This window comes from Stegastes partitus, unplaced genomic scaffold (assembly GCF_000690725.1).
Source record: "Stegastes partitus isolate 25-593 unplaced genomic scaffold, Stegastes_partitus-1.0.2 Scaffold583, whole genome shotgun sequence".
Classification (NCBI taxonomy): domain Eukaryota; kingdom Metazoa; phylum Chordata; class Actinopteri; family Pomacentridae; genus Stegastes; species Stegastes partitus.
Genome location: NW_007578314.1, coordinates 168,543 through 185,617, shown reverse-complemented (window position 1 = coordinate 185,617; position 17,075 = coordinate 168,543). Strand labels below are relative to the sequence as shown.

Genomic DNA, 17,075 nt, shown 5'->3' with positions numbered 1-17,075 from the left:
GTTAACTGTTGGACCTGAAACATGATGAATCCTGTCTACTGAGTCCCAGTCTGACCCTCTGGGTGAGGAGTTACACAGCAGATAATGGTGTTTAACGGGAGAGTTGTTTTACATTTGTGGTAAAACTGCCCAGGCTGTATACGGGACACATGAAGTTGAATTGTTTGTGTATATAACCCATCTGTGTGAGTCCATTCAAGCTGTCCGGGGCAGCAGCACCTCCTACATGCTTCTGTACCATAACCATTACGGGGTATCAAGCTTTTAATGGACTTCTGTTTTTATTGGAGGAAATATGGTGAAATATCATTCACAACGAGAACATGGATGAAGGAACGAGACAGGAGAGACAGGAAGAGCGAGTAAAGGTTGTATAGGTAACAGTATGTAGAGAACATTAGTATGAATAAATCAATAAACATGATGCCATTAGGCCTGTCTCACCGGCAGATAGCAAGCCTGACATCACATAGACGGTCGGTGTTTGTTTCTGTGTGTAAGGTGGTGATTAATATGCTGCTAGATCTCAGTATGTACTAATCCACTGATTTATATTCAAGGTGATTAATCCTTGTAATATACTGTAGAGGTGCAGGGAGATCTCCTCCAGTCTACTTCACTTCTGCATCCTGGTGAAAAATATTTTCAACCTTTTCATTAATCAGAGGCTGAAGGGGTGGGGGAGGGGGAGATGTCAGGAGGAGGGGAGGATGGAGGAGAGATGGGGAGAAGGAGGAGGCGTCACACACTCTGACTCCATCAGAACCAGCTGTGGCGTGTTTCTCCTGCACGTCTTTAATGAACATCTCAGAGCTAGCTGATTAATCTAAGACCATCTGGAATGAAGCTGAAGAAAATTAACAACTCAACTGACTCGATTTTATAGATATTAAATCACACAGCTTGATTATTTCACCATAAAGCTGGCAGCATTTTGAAGCATACTCCAACAGCTACCCAGTCAAAGCTAAAGGAAAGATATAATCAGGTAGAAGCAACTGAAATGTATGAAGGCAGTATTTGTATTTAAAGGTAGCTTTTTTTCCGAGTCCGTTCCTGATGAGTCAAAGGCAGTTAAAATGCAGATCTATTGTATCCATGTCCTCCATGCTCTTCCATTAATCAATATTATCAGTCAGCATCACTGTCGGCTCTTTAAGAACTGATGGCTTCCTGTTTAGAGTGAACATCTTTCAAACCTGCAGTGCAGAACTTTTGTCTCCCCCCTCTGGCAGTGAGAGTAATTACACAAACAAGTGCTTATGACCTTCTAGTAGCTCACTTTCTTTTTTAGATCGTACTTCTCCCTCTCAGCAACACATTTCTTTTCAATCTGGAGCTTTAGAAACTTTTCTTGAACCCTTCCGGGGGTTTTCCTGTTATCCTAGTTGCTGTGTCATTCTGTTGCTATGGTTGCTCCTCTCTACAAGCAGTCACAGCTGGTTGATGTAAAACACATTTCTACTCATGTGCCAGTGTCACCACAGATTAAACACTAAAGTATGTAAAACTCAAAGAGATTTACCTGGCACTGTTAGTCGTTTGACTTGAATGTGACCAACACTGGGTCCCAGATTTGAACACTGAGGAACAGATTTTTGATGGTCACAAGTTTTCAGTTACCGTTGCTGTTTGAGTGCTTTTTGTCTAAAGAGAAGTCAATAAAATCCCTGCAAGGACTTCAGCCAGGCCTTGAGTTTTCCAAAACATCAGGGAGTTATGTGTGGTTTTTACTTATGATGATGTTGATGATTATGATTATGTTGGCTTTTCCACAAAAAGCTAATTGAACAAGGGCACATGTTGTCTTGAACCTTAGTGTCCTCATGATCTGGTGGATGAGATTTGATGCGTCCTCTGCTGTGGCCGGGGCTTAATTTCCAGTCAAAAAATACTGTATGTTTTGGTACTTTAAAATAGCAATACGCTCCAGGAGTTTTGCCCTGCCTCGGTCAGATGTCACTTTTCAAAACTGAATCTAATCTGCTTAAGGTTCCTTGTAAAAAACTACTTTTATACATCAGAAGCTGGATGAATGCTCCTGCAAAAGTTGAACTTGGCAGAAGATGCAACCACATTCACTGCACTCTAACCCCATTTGCATACAATTCTAGAAATTCCTTTTTCACACATGTTACGTCAGCTAGGGGATGAGGGGAGTAACAGAGGATGTAATAAACCCGGGTTAAAGGAGGAAACTGATTATGGAACAAAAACGTTATTTGTTTTCAAATCAGCAAAAATTAAAGCAAGTTTCTTAAATAAAAACGAAGCCAATCCAAAGTTCACCAAACACAAAACACACTTGACTGAGGCAAGTCACAAAGACACCGACACGATGCAGCACATCAACCACCGAGCTGGTCCACTGGCAATCAGAGTGGCTTGGTTTTTAGGCTCCCTGTTGATTGTACCTGGGTGCACCTGGCCACTCTTGCTGGGCCTAACCTGAAAAAGAGAGAGAAAAACCCACACAACCTACCTATACACAAGTACAGCACTGAGGGCTGTAACACATACGATCGAAAAATCTTTTTCTGACATCAGCAGACTCTTTAGGTGTTGATGTATTTGCTGGGAAACAAACAGCTCTCCAACATAACTTTTCATTTCTTTGCAACTCTGGTCAACTGATGATCCCCCCGAGCTGTGTTCTTGGCTCTTCTATGCAAATCATTCAAAATCATGACATGCTATTATTTTTATGCAGATGACAGTCGGTTGTATGTGCCGTTAAAACTCACAGATCCTCACAGCAACCTGCCTGTCTGATATTAAATCCTATAAGTCCCAGAATTTCCTTACATTTAACAATCATCTAATGATAGTTACTCTGAGGTCATTTTGTTCAGCCTCTCAAATCCCATCAGCTCTGTGGTGCAGACTGCTAGAAATCTTGTTGTAATGTGTGATTCTAACCTCTGTTCTGATGATCAAGTCAAGAAGTTGTCTCGTTTTCTTTGTTTAAGATAATCTCTGACATGATGTCCTATCAGTCTGTTACTTATCTTCACTAGTTACCTCCGCCAAGGAGGTTATGTTTTAGCCGGCATTTATCTGTTTGTTTGTTTGTTTGTTTGTTTGTTTGTTAGTAAAATAACTCAAAAAATTATCAACGGATTTTCATGAAATTTGTTGATAACGGCACAATGAACAGATGACTGAATTCTGGTGATGTTCTGGCTACCATCTGGTTACTTTCTCATAAAACAATAAATGCTGTAAAGTGTCACGTTCGCACAGAATGCTGTCCTTGTGCCGTTTGTCCACTAGATGGAGCTCTGACTCCATTCAGTCCTTCAGTCCTCACTGCTGTCTTCTCAGCAGTACAGGAGGAAGCTACAGCCAGGCAGCATCACAGAGTGGGCTGAGCGGAGCTACTGACAGATCAGTTCAGAACCACGTTGTGACGTTAACCATGACTCAGCATGTCTCCTGGTTCACATTAACAATGACTCAGCAGGTCTCCTGGTTCACTTTAACAATGACTCAGCAGGTCTCCTGGTTCACATTAACAATGACTCAGCAGGTCTCCTGGTTCACTTTAACTCTCTTCCATGTGTCAGGATGACTGACGCGTGCTTCGTTGCATAGGTCATGCTTTTCATTTACATTGCTTGGCAGAGGTCTGTACTCTCCGAGTGCTTTTAATGTTTTCTAAATGCTTTTACTTACACTTGGTTTGTTACTGCAACATGTCTTACTCAGGCATCAGCCAGGGCTGCCTCCGCTGTCTACAGCTGGTTCAAAACGAGAAGCACAATCCCATCTCCCCTGTATCTGCCTTCCTACACTGGCTCACTGAGAAATTTTCAGTTGATTTAAAACTGTTAATGCTCACTTTCAAGGCTTTAAACTGTCTTGCTTTTAAATGTATTGCTGAGTTACTGATGAGGTATGTTCACTAAATCTACTGACCTCCAACACACTAAGTCTCCAGCTTGTTAAAATTCTCATCAGAAAATGTTTCTATTTGCCTTTAAAACCACGTCATATGCACAGTTTTATTCCATTTTTGTAATTTCATTCATTTTTCTGTTTTTACTTTTTGCTGCTAAAATCTTTTAGGCTTATTCTTGTTTCTTTTGTTTTTTTGTTGTTGTTTTTGCTAACCCCTGTAGAATCCTGTATATCCATCCATCCATCCATCCATTATCTATAAACCGTTTAATCCTCACTAGGGTTGTGGGGGGCTGGAGTCTATCCCAGCTGACTCAGGGTGAAGGCAGGGGACATCCTGGACAGGTAACCAGTCCATCGCAGGGACCCGTATAACTAAAGTTTTACTATTCTTTATATTTACTGCACGGAAGAAGATTTGCTCACCACTGCCCAGTAATGCATGCGCGCATCACAGCACCTTACAGTGGGTTTACATGACTGACTGAACACTGAATATACAAAGCCAGCTTGCTGTTTGTCATTACTGAGCTCCTCCATTTCACGAGTCATCCAAAACCATTCATTTTTCAACACTGCAGAATGTGTTGGTTCCTGGTGAGCAATGCTGTTGGCACTGTGCAGTAATCCAGAGGGCCTGAGCTCATCACAAACACTTTGAATACTTTAATTAGCGAAGAAAATCACATCTTCCTGCTAAATAAACTCGAACAAGCTTTGTGTTGCTTTCTGGGAAATGCTTGTGCGGTAAAGCTTGGGTGGGGTTTGAACTGGACCCAGTGGGGGCTGTGGTCCTGAACACACTGCCGGTCTGCTCCCCTCACACAGATGCAAAACTATTTGTAGCAGCAACAGTGAAGTGGCAGACAGGAAGCACGGGGTGACGGAGGAGGTGTGACATGCAGCACATTTGGGGACCTGCATTCCTGCACTGCATGGAATGCTGCAATCGAACCGGAGACGTTGCAGCTATGTGGCATGCACTGTAGCAACTCAGAAATGGACTCAAAACGGACCAGACACGCACTAACGTGGGCATGCTTTCTGTGCTAAGTTCTGACAACTTGCTGTCATGGAGATGTTATAACAAACAACACAAACAAACAGAGAGCGGCCACATGTATTGTGTTAATGAGCAGGTTTTCGTTGATGTGCAGAACTCTTTGTCTGTTTTTCTCACATGCAGGCTGATCAGATTTCAGGATTTTCCCTCAGTCACCTGGAAACGGCACTTCACAACACTGCCCTGCTGTGGTACAGAGCTGTCACTACGTCTGCATGTTCTCCGTGTCAAACTTCATGTTGACAGTCTGGAACACATCATCCAGTTCCTCCAAATCCTGTTGTTCAGATAAGAAATAAGTGTTACTGGTCTGCAGTTTGCTTTGCTGCAGACAGACACAGATCGTGAACACACCACACCTTGTTGCCACATGGGACACATTAAAGCTGTGTGTGCTAACAAGGCTTCCCTGTTCCTTTCACACCATTAGAGCTTCCATTAAAGACGGAGACAGAGGGAGAGGTTAGAAAGCAATGATTAGGAGAGAGAGCCATTTAGAAAGAGAGAGTCATAAAAGACGAGGAGAGGAACATTGATCGGCAGGGTGGTAAAAGGAAAGATAGAGCGAGCTGTTTAAAGTCTGCCTGCTGTTTGATTGTCCAGAGCATTTGTGGGAAGCAGAGAATGATGGGAGGAGCAAGTGTAAGAGAAAAAAAACTGAAAGAATCAGATGAGCACCTAATGCCGAGTTCAAGAACAGCTGATACTGTTACAGAACTTTTATAGAAAGAAAAGCATGACTTTGGAACTTTAGTTCACACATTAACTGTCACAAGAGTTGGCAAAAGGCACAGGAGGTAAACTGTAGTTCAGACAGTACAGGAGAGAGCTTCTGATAGTCCAGGAGACTCACTGATCTATTATATATAGTCCTTTGACAGTGCTTCCATCCACATAGGAGTCTTAGATAGATCTAGATATCAAACAGCAAACTAGAAACTCAATGCAACAAAAAATTATACACCTGTGAACACTGACACACACAAGAAACCACATCATCATTTCAACTAAACTGATTACATATACTGATTATCCACCCATCCACCCATCATCTCTACACCTTCATCCTCACCAGGGTCATGGGGGGCTGGAGTCTATCCCAGCTGACTCAGGGTGAAGGCAGGTTCACCTGGACAGGTAACCAGTCTATCACAGGGCTACACTTAGAGACAGACAACCAAGCACACTCACATTCACACCTACGGACAATTTAGAATCACCAATTAACCTCAGCATGTTTCTGGAAGCCAGAGAACCTAGAGGGGCACGGGGAGAACATGGAGACTCCGCGCAGAAAGATCCCAGGTGTCCTCACCGGGACACGAACCGGCGACCTTCTTGCTGCGAGGCAAAAGCGCTAACCACCGCTCCACCTTGCAGCCCTGTACTGATTATACTATACTGATTACCAATTAGTCTATTTACATAAATATGTTTAAAAAACAGAACATTCTCAACATCAGACTGAGTTTATCTGCACACCTGCATTCTGGCTCACGTGGACAAGAATTGCCAGAGGAACTAAAAATTTTGATTGCGAGACTTCACAAAGATCGAAACTGATCAACTCAAAATGTGTGAGAACACATTTGCAGTACAATCAGGAGGTTTCTCAGTGAGCCATAGTACAACTCTGGCAGACAGACACTGTACTACTGCACGGTCTAGCTCTGAAAAACAGACGAGCAGGAGCTTCAGACATGGCACAGGGGTTAACAATGGAAATCAGCGTTTCTGTGACAGCTTAGACAGTGTGAAGGATACTGTATAACATCAGTATCTGTGAATGGCATCTGAGATAAAGATCTCTTGCTTGCACTTTGGCACAAACTCCAGGTACCACTATTCTAAAGAAGCCTGATGAATATTTAGAGCACTTTCTTTTTCTTCAGTCAGATGAGACCAAGATAAATTTGTTCAGCTCAGATGGGCTTCAGCATGTTTGGTGTAAATCTGATGAGACTACCAGAATAGCAGTATAGTCCCAGTGAAGCACAGAGATGGGAGTGCGATGATGTGGGGCTGCATGAGGGAAAAAGATGTTTGGGAGATGACATTTACTGATGGCACCACAAACGCCTGTAGATATACCAAAATACTGGCTGATAAGATGACTCACAGTCTGCAGACGCTTGGCAGAGGAGGAATATATGATAACCATCCAAAGACAAACTGCCAGAATCACAGGGAGTTTGTAAAGAAGAAAAAAGGGTAAACTATGAGCTGGACAAGTGTGTGGTCTGACTGGAAGCCAATAGAATTCTGTTGGGGGCATTTTGAAGAGCAGCAAATGATTGACATTTAAGTGGCATTGCACACTTGTATACGATGCATTGACTTAAGACACGACAAATGTACTAAATGAATAGCAACAGTTTTACAGTAATCTATGATGAACCGCTTCTGAAATGCCCGCAATCACATTTGGATCTGATCCAGTGATGTAAGCTGAGATAAGGCCTGTTTGGTTGCAGCCAGCGCTGCAAGGTGGCGCAGTTGGTTAGGGCTTTTGCCTCGCAGCTAGAAGGTCGCCGGTTCGTGTCCCGGTGAGGACACCTGGGATCTTTCTGCGTGGAGTCTCCATGTTCTCCCCGTGCAGCGTGGGTTCTCTCCGGGTTCTCCGGCTTCCTCCCACAGTCCAGAAACATGTTGAGGTTAATTGGTGATTGTAAATTGTCCGTAGGTGTGAATGTGAGTGTGCTTGGTTGTCTGTCTCTAAGTGTAGCCCTGTGATAGACTGGTGACCTGTCCAGGTGAACCTGCCTTCACCCTGAGTCAGCTGGGATAGACTCCAGCCCCCCATGACCCTAGTGAGGATGAAGCGGTGTCTAGATGATGGATGGATGGTTGCAGCCACCTTAAAATGCTGCTCTTTATGCTAAACTACTTCAAAGTTATCTTTTCCAAATCAACCATCAGCTGTAGTGAACTAACTCTGGCTGTTTCCAGTTACTGTCTGCTCACCTATTATGCTGTTCTTGTGGGAGAAGGTTGGGGTAGTAAACGATATATTTTTGGAAAACCTACATTCAGTCATTAAGAGCACAACAGACAAAAGAATGCAGCTTATGAACTGCTTGAAGGAATGTTATCACCAAAGTCTGTTGATCTGCATGGTTCCCCACACACTGGTCCTCAACAAGCCTGCTGAGGAGTTTTGACTGAGGCTCCTCTGAACTAATGGTCTCCTCTTCTTCCTCCAGACGAGCTGCCCCTGTCTGCCTCAGGCCGACTGCCTGAGGTCCAATACATGTTTTCCAGTCACTGGGTATTCTGTGCTCCTTGAATCCCACTTCCAAACCACCTCTACCCACCCAGCTTGGATTGGACGTTTTGGATTGCTCTGGTAAGAACAGAGGGTTACTGTCTTGTGCTGTGTTCCCTGTTTCACCCCTGCCTGCCGTCAAACCCCATCCACTCACTGGATGTTGTCAGACTTTCCTCCTCTTCCCACACATGACTCTAACATGCACCTCACCCGCTCCCACTGGTCCCAGTGTTTTTACTGTGCACCTGCAGCAAAGGGCTTGGTGATGTTAGTGGACATTTTGGGAGACAAGATCGTGTTGTTGGACATGTCCGTCCAGGACATCATCGTGGCTGATTGTCTGTCATACCGTGATGTCTGAAATTATTTCTTAGACAACTTAGAAATTTCTGATGTCGAACAAATACTTGCAAACAGATGCAGGATGCAGGTTAAAGGCCAGGATGATTGCAGTGAGCTCTTTGCTGAACACCTTTGTACTTGACAGACTGAAAAAAATAAAAAAAATCTTTCCTATTGCCTCCCACACTGCCTGCTGTTGGCACCAACGCCCTGTCACACTTGAAGTTGTTCTGTGGCACTTATCCAGGTTGTTTTCTCCTGACTAGATCCTTGCTTGTGTCGTATCTGCTCTCAGATGTACGTCGCTTTGGATAAAAGCGTCTGCTGAATGAAACTGTAGAATTGTTCCATGAGCAGTTCATGTCTTACACAGGCAAAGGATAAACTAAGCATGTAACATGAGTAGTTTATGAAACATTTCCCTCACAACAACAAATGGTGTAGTTGTGGACAAGTGTGCCTTAGGATGATCTATGTTGTGAATTTCAGCTATATGAATAAAACTGAATTGGATTACATTGAATTCAACATTAACTGCCGTCCTGCATGTGCATCTGAGGAACTGTAAGCTGTGAGGGCCTGATGGTCGCTTTCCTTCCATTTTGCTCTCTCCCATTTGATTCTGAGCTGGATGATGTTCCTATAATCAATAAAAATCCTCATGTGAGGGCAGTGAGAGGCGCTGCAACACTGGAAGAAGCAAAATGTGGCAGAATCACACTCAGGAAATGAAAGTGAAATAAAGACACTACCACAGATGATTAAAAGTAGAGAATTAGAAAGTAGAGAATCATTCTGGGTCGAGTAAATCACATAACATCCTGTATATTTAATTATCTAGCAGCAGCAGTCTGCTATCACAGACAGCTAAATATAAAACCAATCCAAGGAAATTGATGTGCAGAGTTGATGCTGCAACAGGATGTATTATCTTCCCATTTTGTTCCACAATAAACGGAGGAGTCAGAGCTCCACTGCAGTGACTTCAGACGGCCACAGCACGGCAGCACTTTCACAGCAGTTTCTTCATGTTAAGGTTTCACTGAGTTGAATGAATGAAATGAAATGAAATGAAATGAAATGAAAAATACTTTATTCATCCCAGAAGGGAAATTCAGTTAAAACCTGAAAACCTGCAGAGCAAGTGAAAAGCCTGTTATACACATCATAAATGTTGAACAGTGCCTTGTGCAAATCATCCTTTAAGAAAAAGTGTATGTACACGTGACTGAAAGGATGATTCATTTGCAGGCCTCTTCTATAGGCTCTGAAGGTTTGCTTTAGTGTTAGTCAGTGATTTCTTCTTGCCCAGATCCTCCTCAGTGTACAGCTTGAGTCTGCTGTTCTAGCTTTTCACCTCTACCTGTCTGACTGTAGGGGGGTTCGGCATTCATCATTTAGCATGTCTGATTGTTAAGACTCAGTTGCAAATACAACAGACCTACAGGACAAACCTGTGCAGTCTGACGCAACTCAGCTTTAGAGTTATGAATAAACAATTAAAGGAAGCCAGCAGCAGCTCAGAGCAACAAGCTGCAAAAGCAGCAGAAGTTCTGTGTGACGTCTGCACTGAAACCAAACTGAAGGCTGTGAAGTCCTGCCTGGTGTGTCTGGCCTTGTCACGGGGGGCAATCGGGGAACCCAGGAGCAGACACAGACACAGAAACAAAACTGAAAACTAACACAAGAGTGCAGACTAAACAGAGTGGGAAACAAAACGAAACAAACCAGACTGAATTCAAAAATGAACGAAACTACAAAAACCAGAGAAAACTCCAACTAAGAACAGAGGGGAAACAAACCTAATGGATTCTAAGTTACAAAAAAACAGGAATACTCTCAAAGGGGGACAACAAGCTCAGGGCAATTCAAGTAGAGGTGAAGTGGAGACTGGCAGAAACATGCAAATGTAATGTCTATGGTCCGGCAGAGTGTGGTGGAATGAACCGAGTCTTTATAGGAGCAGTGGTGATAGTGTGCAGGTGAGTCTGGAGTTGCAGCTGAGGGTGATTGTCCTGATTAGTGCTGAGATGCACAGGGGCAGAGAAGGAAAGGGACAGAGAGACAGAGAGGAGGGAGAAAAAGAGGGAGAAAAAGAGGGAGACAGGCAAGGGCTGGAGCTGAGGCTGGGGGGTCATGACAGACCTCCTACTGTGAGACTCACCTGGAGCCTCATCACAGAGTTCCAGGTCTTCTTTATGTTATTTGTTTGACAGAAGAATATGAATGGAAAGAAGACTGAGCTGGGAGAAAAACAGGCAGAACTTCAGCAGATGATTGAGAAGAGACAACTGAAGATGAAGCAGATCAGATGGTCAGTGAACTTCAGGAAGAAAGCTGCAGACAGAGAGACAGCAGAGTCCGGTCTCCTTGAATGGCTGTAAGTTCACTGAAAACCTCTACTCCAGCTTCAGTCCCTGTTATAGTGACAGCGGTAAAAGCTCTATCGTCTCTCCTGTGAGACACACGGTAGAGGATGTCAGCTAGAAGATAAACCATTGAAATCATATGTTTTAGTGACGGTGCTGAAGAGCAAACACATCCCTCCTGAAGCCCTGTATTGGTTTGAGATTTTGTGGCTGAAGCCAGTAAATTATATGTGTTTGAATTATCTCTCCTTTCATTTATTCCTTTAATTTTTCATCCAAGATACGTTATTGTCATTATACACAGGTGTACAACAGAATTAAGGTGCACAGTCAGGACACGGACTCAAAAAAGAGAATAAATAACAATGACAATAAAACAATGTACATCCCTCACACAACAAAATCAAATCACTGATTCACACAACACTCTAAAACATCACACACTCACATCAGTACCAGATGTACCCAGGCCAACACAACAGGACAGTTAAATGTTCAAGTATCGTACTTTACGTATGCCTGAGCATGTCTGGTACTCAGTAGGAAGAAAACAAGCAGTAAACTAATTAAAGAGCACCAATCGCTGGAGTGCTGAGCCGCTGCACGTACATGTGCCGCCATCTGGCCAAAGCAACATTGTGAATGCAGTTCAAATAATCTGTTTCTTCTTATGCAGCACATCCCCCCTCTGCAGAATCCCATTGCTCTCTCAGCATGTTTCTGTGGTCAGTCCGGAGTTGACAGAAAATCAGTTCATGCTTTACTTTTAATCTTAAATAAATTCAAGCCATAAATGTGTCCTTGTGGTCGTTTGACTCCTCCAACCAGTGAAGTTGTTGTTTACATAGTTTACACCATGTGGACGTGTGAACTCTGTTAAAGACTGGATTTTCTCTAGTCGGGCTCTTAAACATGTTGTGTCTTATTATAGGCAACTCAGTAACAGTGTGCTCTTTTATTACACTGACATGTTTATTATATGTTATAAACAGTTTATGTCTGTGACACATTACTTCAGTTACAGGACACAGTCTGAGCCTGTGGTTCGACATGGAAGGGTCCACTTGGTGCCGCTGCAGTGACAGTGTTTCCTGAACCTTGCCTGGTGAAACCAAGTCAGCATATCTCTAAACCACTAACATCAACATGATCTCAACAGTAAGGATGGTGAAAGCAGTTTTTTTTTTAAAAATTGTCTGAACATGTTTTGGTAACTGATGACATTTTAATTGTGCTCAGAAGCGGACTTTGGATCAGCAGAGAATGTGAGTGCAGAGAGAGGAGGAGCATCAGAGAACAGAAGTGTTTTACTGCCACGGTCAGGAAATGAAAGTGAAAGAAAGCCATTGCTGAAGAGCAGCAACGTCTGCTTCTCTCCCTCAGAATGCAACTTTGATTTTTGTGTTGTGTTAGTCAAGACTACGTCTGAGAAACACTGGTGAGTAGAACAGATGATTATAATTGTAATATTATGTGCACCAAATAAGGGAGTTTTGTTGGTTTTCTGTCATATTGAAAGAGTTTCTGGGAGACATCTGTTTGTGCTGAGGGCATTCAAACTGCCAGTAAAGGCACCCTGACTCTGAAAAATCAAACAGGACTAGGTCTGTCTAGTTTTAGTAGTATTGTCTAATATTTGATATGCATGATATAAACATGACAACATGCTGATATTAACCTTTCAGCTGAGTTAACTTGTGGTTAAGTTTGTTTTCAGGTTTATATTTTTGCTCTGTTAGGTTTTGTATCTTGCTCCTGTCACGAGGGGGGAATCGGGGAACCCTGGTGTGGACACAGATAAGGCAGACGGGCAAGTTAAGTGTAAACGGATTTAATAAACGAGAAGTAAAACTGACAGCAAGTATAAAAGTGCAAACTAAACTGAGTGGATAACAGAACGGGATAAACCAAACTAAATACAGCAAAAGGACAAAACTATAAAAAACAGGGAGAAACTCCAAACTAAGAACTGAGGGGAAAAAAACATAACGAATACCAAGATAACAAATGAAGTTGCTCAAACAAACGGGGGTACTCACAAAGGGGACAAAACAGAGGGGGCAAACAGGCTCAGAGAATCCAGGGTGAAACCGGTGGCAGGAGAAAGCTGGCTGCATGAATGCAGGCTGGAGACAGAGACTGACAGAAACAAGCAGGAGGAATGGCTATGATCTGGCAGCATGAGGTGGAATAAGCATGAAATGAAATGAGTCTTTATAGTAGCTGTGGTGATTGTGTGCAGGTGAGTCCGGAGTAGCAGCTGAGGGTGATGTTCCTGATTAGTGCTGAGATGCACAGGGACAGAGAGCGAGAGACAGACAGAGGGGAGGGAGAAGAGAGGGAGACATGCAAGGCCTGGAGCTGAGGCTGGGGGGTCATGACAGCTCCAGCCTCTGATGGGTTTCCTTAGTCTGTGTTGTGTTTGCGTCACCCCGGCTCATGCAGGACACATGCAACAGGTGGACACTCCCACTAGCACTGCAGTATAATAATCTCTGTTTTGGAGAAGAGTTTGTCTAAGAATTGCAAAAAATTAAAAAACATTTACACATCCAACAATTAATCAATACAACTGTTGTTACTACCAGTAATAATTCTAATAACTTTTTTAACTGTAAACTACATTGTATAATTCATTCTACATCCACCCAACCGGTGGAGGCAGATGGCCGTCCCTCCCTGAGCCTGGTTCTGTCAGAGGTTTTTTTTCCCCTGTGGGGGTTTTCGGTTCCTTCCCACTGTTGTGGACTGCTGAAGCTTATAGGGAATCCAGATGTTTTGGATTGTTGGGTGTTTCTGTCTCTGCCTTTGTTAAGCGCTATGAGATGACTTGTTGTTGTAAATATGCGCTATACAAATAAAACTGAATTGAATTGAATTGAATAGAAAACAGTCATCATGGTGCTTTTATTTATGTGCTTAACTCATAACTTTAATACACATTTTTCTTCATAGCTTCACCTTCCTACAGAAATATATATGTCTCATAGTTCTGATGCCACCTCCTTTGGTTTTGTTCTTAGACATGGCAGCTGCCTGCAGTCTGGTATCTGAAGATCAGTTCCTGTGCTCCATCTGTCTGGATGTGTTCACTGATCCAGTCACCATTCCATGTGGACACAACTTCTGCAAGAACTGCATCACACAACACTGGACTGTCAATGTCCAGAACAAGTGTCCCATGTGTGCAGATGTCTTTGACAGAAGACCTGAGCTGCGGGTCAACACTTTCATATCTGTTATGGCCGATCAGTTCAGACAGTCAGCTGTACAGGAAGCCAGCAGCAGCTCAGAGCAACAGGCTGCAAAAACAGCAGAAGTTCTGTGTGACGTCTGCACTGACACCAGACTGAAGGCTGTGAAGTCCTGCCTGGTGTGTCTGACCTCCTACTGTGAGACTCATCTGGAGCCTCATCACAGAGTTCCAGGTCTGAAAAGACATCAGCTGATGGGTCCAGTGAAGAACCTGGAAGACAGACTGTGTAAGAAGCATGACAGACCTCTGGAGCTGTTCTGTCAGACTGATCAGGTGTGTGTTTGTCAGTTCTGCACTGAGTCAGACCACAAGAGGCATGCTACTATTCCTCTGATTAAAGAGTATCAGCGACAGAAAGCTGAGCTGCAGAAGACAGAAGCTGGAATACAGCAGATGATTGAGGAGAGACGACTGAAGATGGATCAGATCAGAGAGTCAGTGAAGCTCAGTAAGGAGGAGGCAGACAGAGAGACAGCAGCCAGTGTGCAGGTCTTCACTGCTCTGATCCAGTCTGTAGAGAGAGGTCTGGCTCAGCTCACCCACATGATCGAAGAGAAGCAGAAAAGCATCGAGGAGCAGGCTGAAGGCTTCATCAAGGAGCTGGAAGAGGAAATCTGTGAGCTGATGAAGAGAAGCTCTGAGGTGGAGCAGCTTTCACACACTGAAGACCAGCTCCTCTTCCTCCAAAGCTTCCTGTCCCTGAACGCTGCTCCTCCCACCAAAGACTGGACGGAGGTCAGAGTTCACTCTTCATATGAGGGGACTGTGAGGAGAGCTGTGGCTCAGCTGGAAGAGACGCTCAGTGAACAGATAAAGAAACTCTGTGCTGAAGTGGAGCTGAAGAGAGTCCAGCAGTTTGCAGTGGATGTGACTCTGGATCCCGACACTGCAAGTCCCTATCTCACGCTGTCTGAGGATGGGAAACAAGTTCAGTGTGGTGAAATTCAACAGCCTGTGCCAGATAACCCAAAGAGATTTTCCGTCTGCAATGGTGTCTTAGGAAAGCAGACGTTCTCTTCAGGCAGATTTTACTTTGAAGTTCAAGTCAGAGGGAAGACTGAGTGGGATTTAGGAGTGGTCAGAGAGTCCATCAGCAGGAGGGGGAAAATCCGATTGTCCCCTAACAATGGCTTCTGGACGATATGGTTGAGAAATGGAAATCAGTACAAAGCTCTTGCTGGTCCAGGTATCCTTCTGTCTCTGAGGTCACAGCCTGAGAAGGTGGGGGTGTTCGTGGACCATGAGGAGGGTCTAGTTTCCTTTTATGATGTGGATGCAGCAGCTCTCATCTACTCCTTTGTTGGCTGCAACTTCACCGAGAGTCTCTGCCCATACTTCAGTCCCTGCTGTGATAATGGTGGCATAAACACTGCACCCATGATCCTCCTGCATCCACGCCACACAAATTAGACTCATTATTTGATTACCTTTGCATGTATTCAAAACTCGTTAGTAGTGGCACACTGTACAATAACAAAAAAACTGAGCAAGAGGGTCAGAAGAAAAATATATAAAAAAAGATATGAAATACTGTAATGTTCAAATGTTTTTTGTTTTTTTCTTTTACAGTGCACCAAAAGTCTAAATCATAGTCTCACCTTACTGGCCATCAATAACAAGGTACAAAGATAGTCTGTGCTCCTGGTTGCAGTGAGAGAAATTGTAAAAACAACTTAAGGGACTGAATTTAATTCTAACCTTTGATATAGTTTTGAAAGGTTTTCAACAAACCCACTACAATTTAATGTAACGTGTTAACGACACATGATTGTGACCAGTCTGTTTTCTCAAACTACAAAAAAAGAGTTGCAGGTGTCACACAGAAGTGAGTGTTAACATAATTCCTGTGTTAGTCCCATCAGATTTCAGCCATGTAATGTTTGATGCTGTATGATCTGTTGCCACTTTGATGTCTGTTAAGTTTGATGTTCAAATGTTGTCTTTATACCGGATAGAGTAAAATTCATTTCTGACTGAACACTTGTACATGCAGGTCTACTGTGGCACGTTGTAGATACTGTGGTACCACTGCATGTAGCACAGCTCATAAAACACCACAGTATCTGCTGAAACTCAGTGTAGTACCAGACTTCCTTTAGCTGTGTTTAATGGTAGTACTGTACATTCTTTTATAGGGAATATTCCTTAGGACATACTTGGACAACAGTCTTATGACATTTGTGATGCCATACAGGCCTATGACAGATATCGGTACACACACTATGGTACATAGTCAAGTTTTATTTTGCAATAACAGACACAAAACACATCAGCCACAAACAACAGCTGCTGTTCAAAGCCTTAACGCTGCTACTCATTAGGGGTCAACTGATTATCGGCTCAAATATGCAGCATTTTTCTGATTTGTGACATTCAGTGTTTTTTTTGTTTTTTTCCCCTGACAGATTACCAATAAAATAATTCCAAAATGTTCTGACTGATACGGCTCTCTCTCTGTTTGTAGTCAGTCTATGGTCCCACACAGCTCTGTCTGACTGGTTGGGCATCACAAGTTATTTTTTAAAGAAAATGTATGCAAAATATAAATAAACAAAGGTGAGCTTTGAAGCTGGGTGGTTAGCACTGTTGCTTCACAGCAAGAAGGTCGGCGGTTGGCGACCCGGTGAGGACACCCGGGATCTTCCTGCGTGGAGTCTCCATGTTCTCCCCGTGCAACGTTGGTTCTCTCCGGGTTCTCCGGCTTCCTCCCACAGTCCAGAAACATGCTGAGGTTAATTGGTGATTGTAAATTGTCCGTAGGTGTGAATGTGAGTGTGCTTGGTTGTCTGTCTCTAAGTGTAGTCCTGTGATAGACTGGTTACCTGTCCAGGTGAACCTGCCTTCACCCTGAGTCAGCTGGGATAGACTCCAGCCCCC

At 43.5% G+C, this 17,075-nt stretch overlaps 1 protein-coding gene across 1 annotated transcript; it reads left to right on the top strand.

The window, feature by feature from the left end:
- Positions 1-12,279: 12,279 nt before the first annotated feature.
- LOC103362560 (E3 ubiquitin-protein ligase TRIM21-like) lies at positions 12,280-16,631 on the top strand. Its single transcript, XM_008288942.1, has 2 exons — positions 12,280-12,380; positions 13,966-16,631. Exon 2 carries the CDS (start codon positions 13,968-13,970, stop codon positions 15,606-15,608), a length of 1,641 nt encoding a protein of 546 aa, XP_008287164.1. The 5' UTR covers positions 12,280-12,380; positions 13,966-13,967; the 3' UTR covers positions 15,609-16,631.
- Positions 16,632-17,075: the final 444 nt, after the last annotated feature.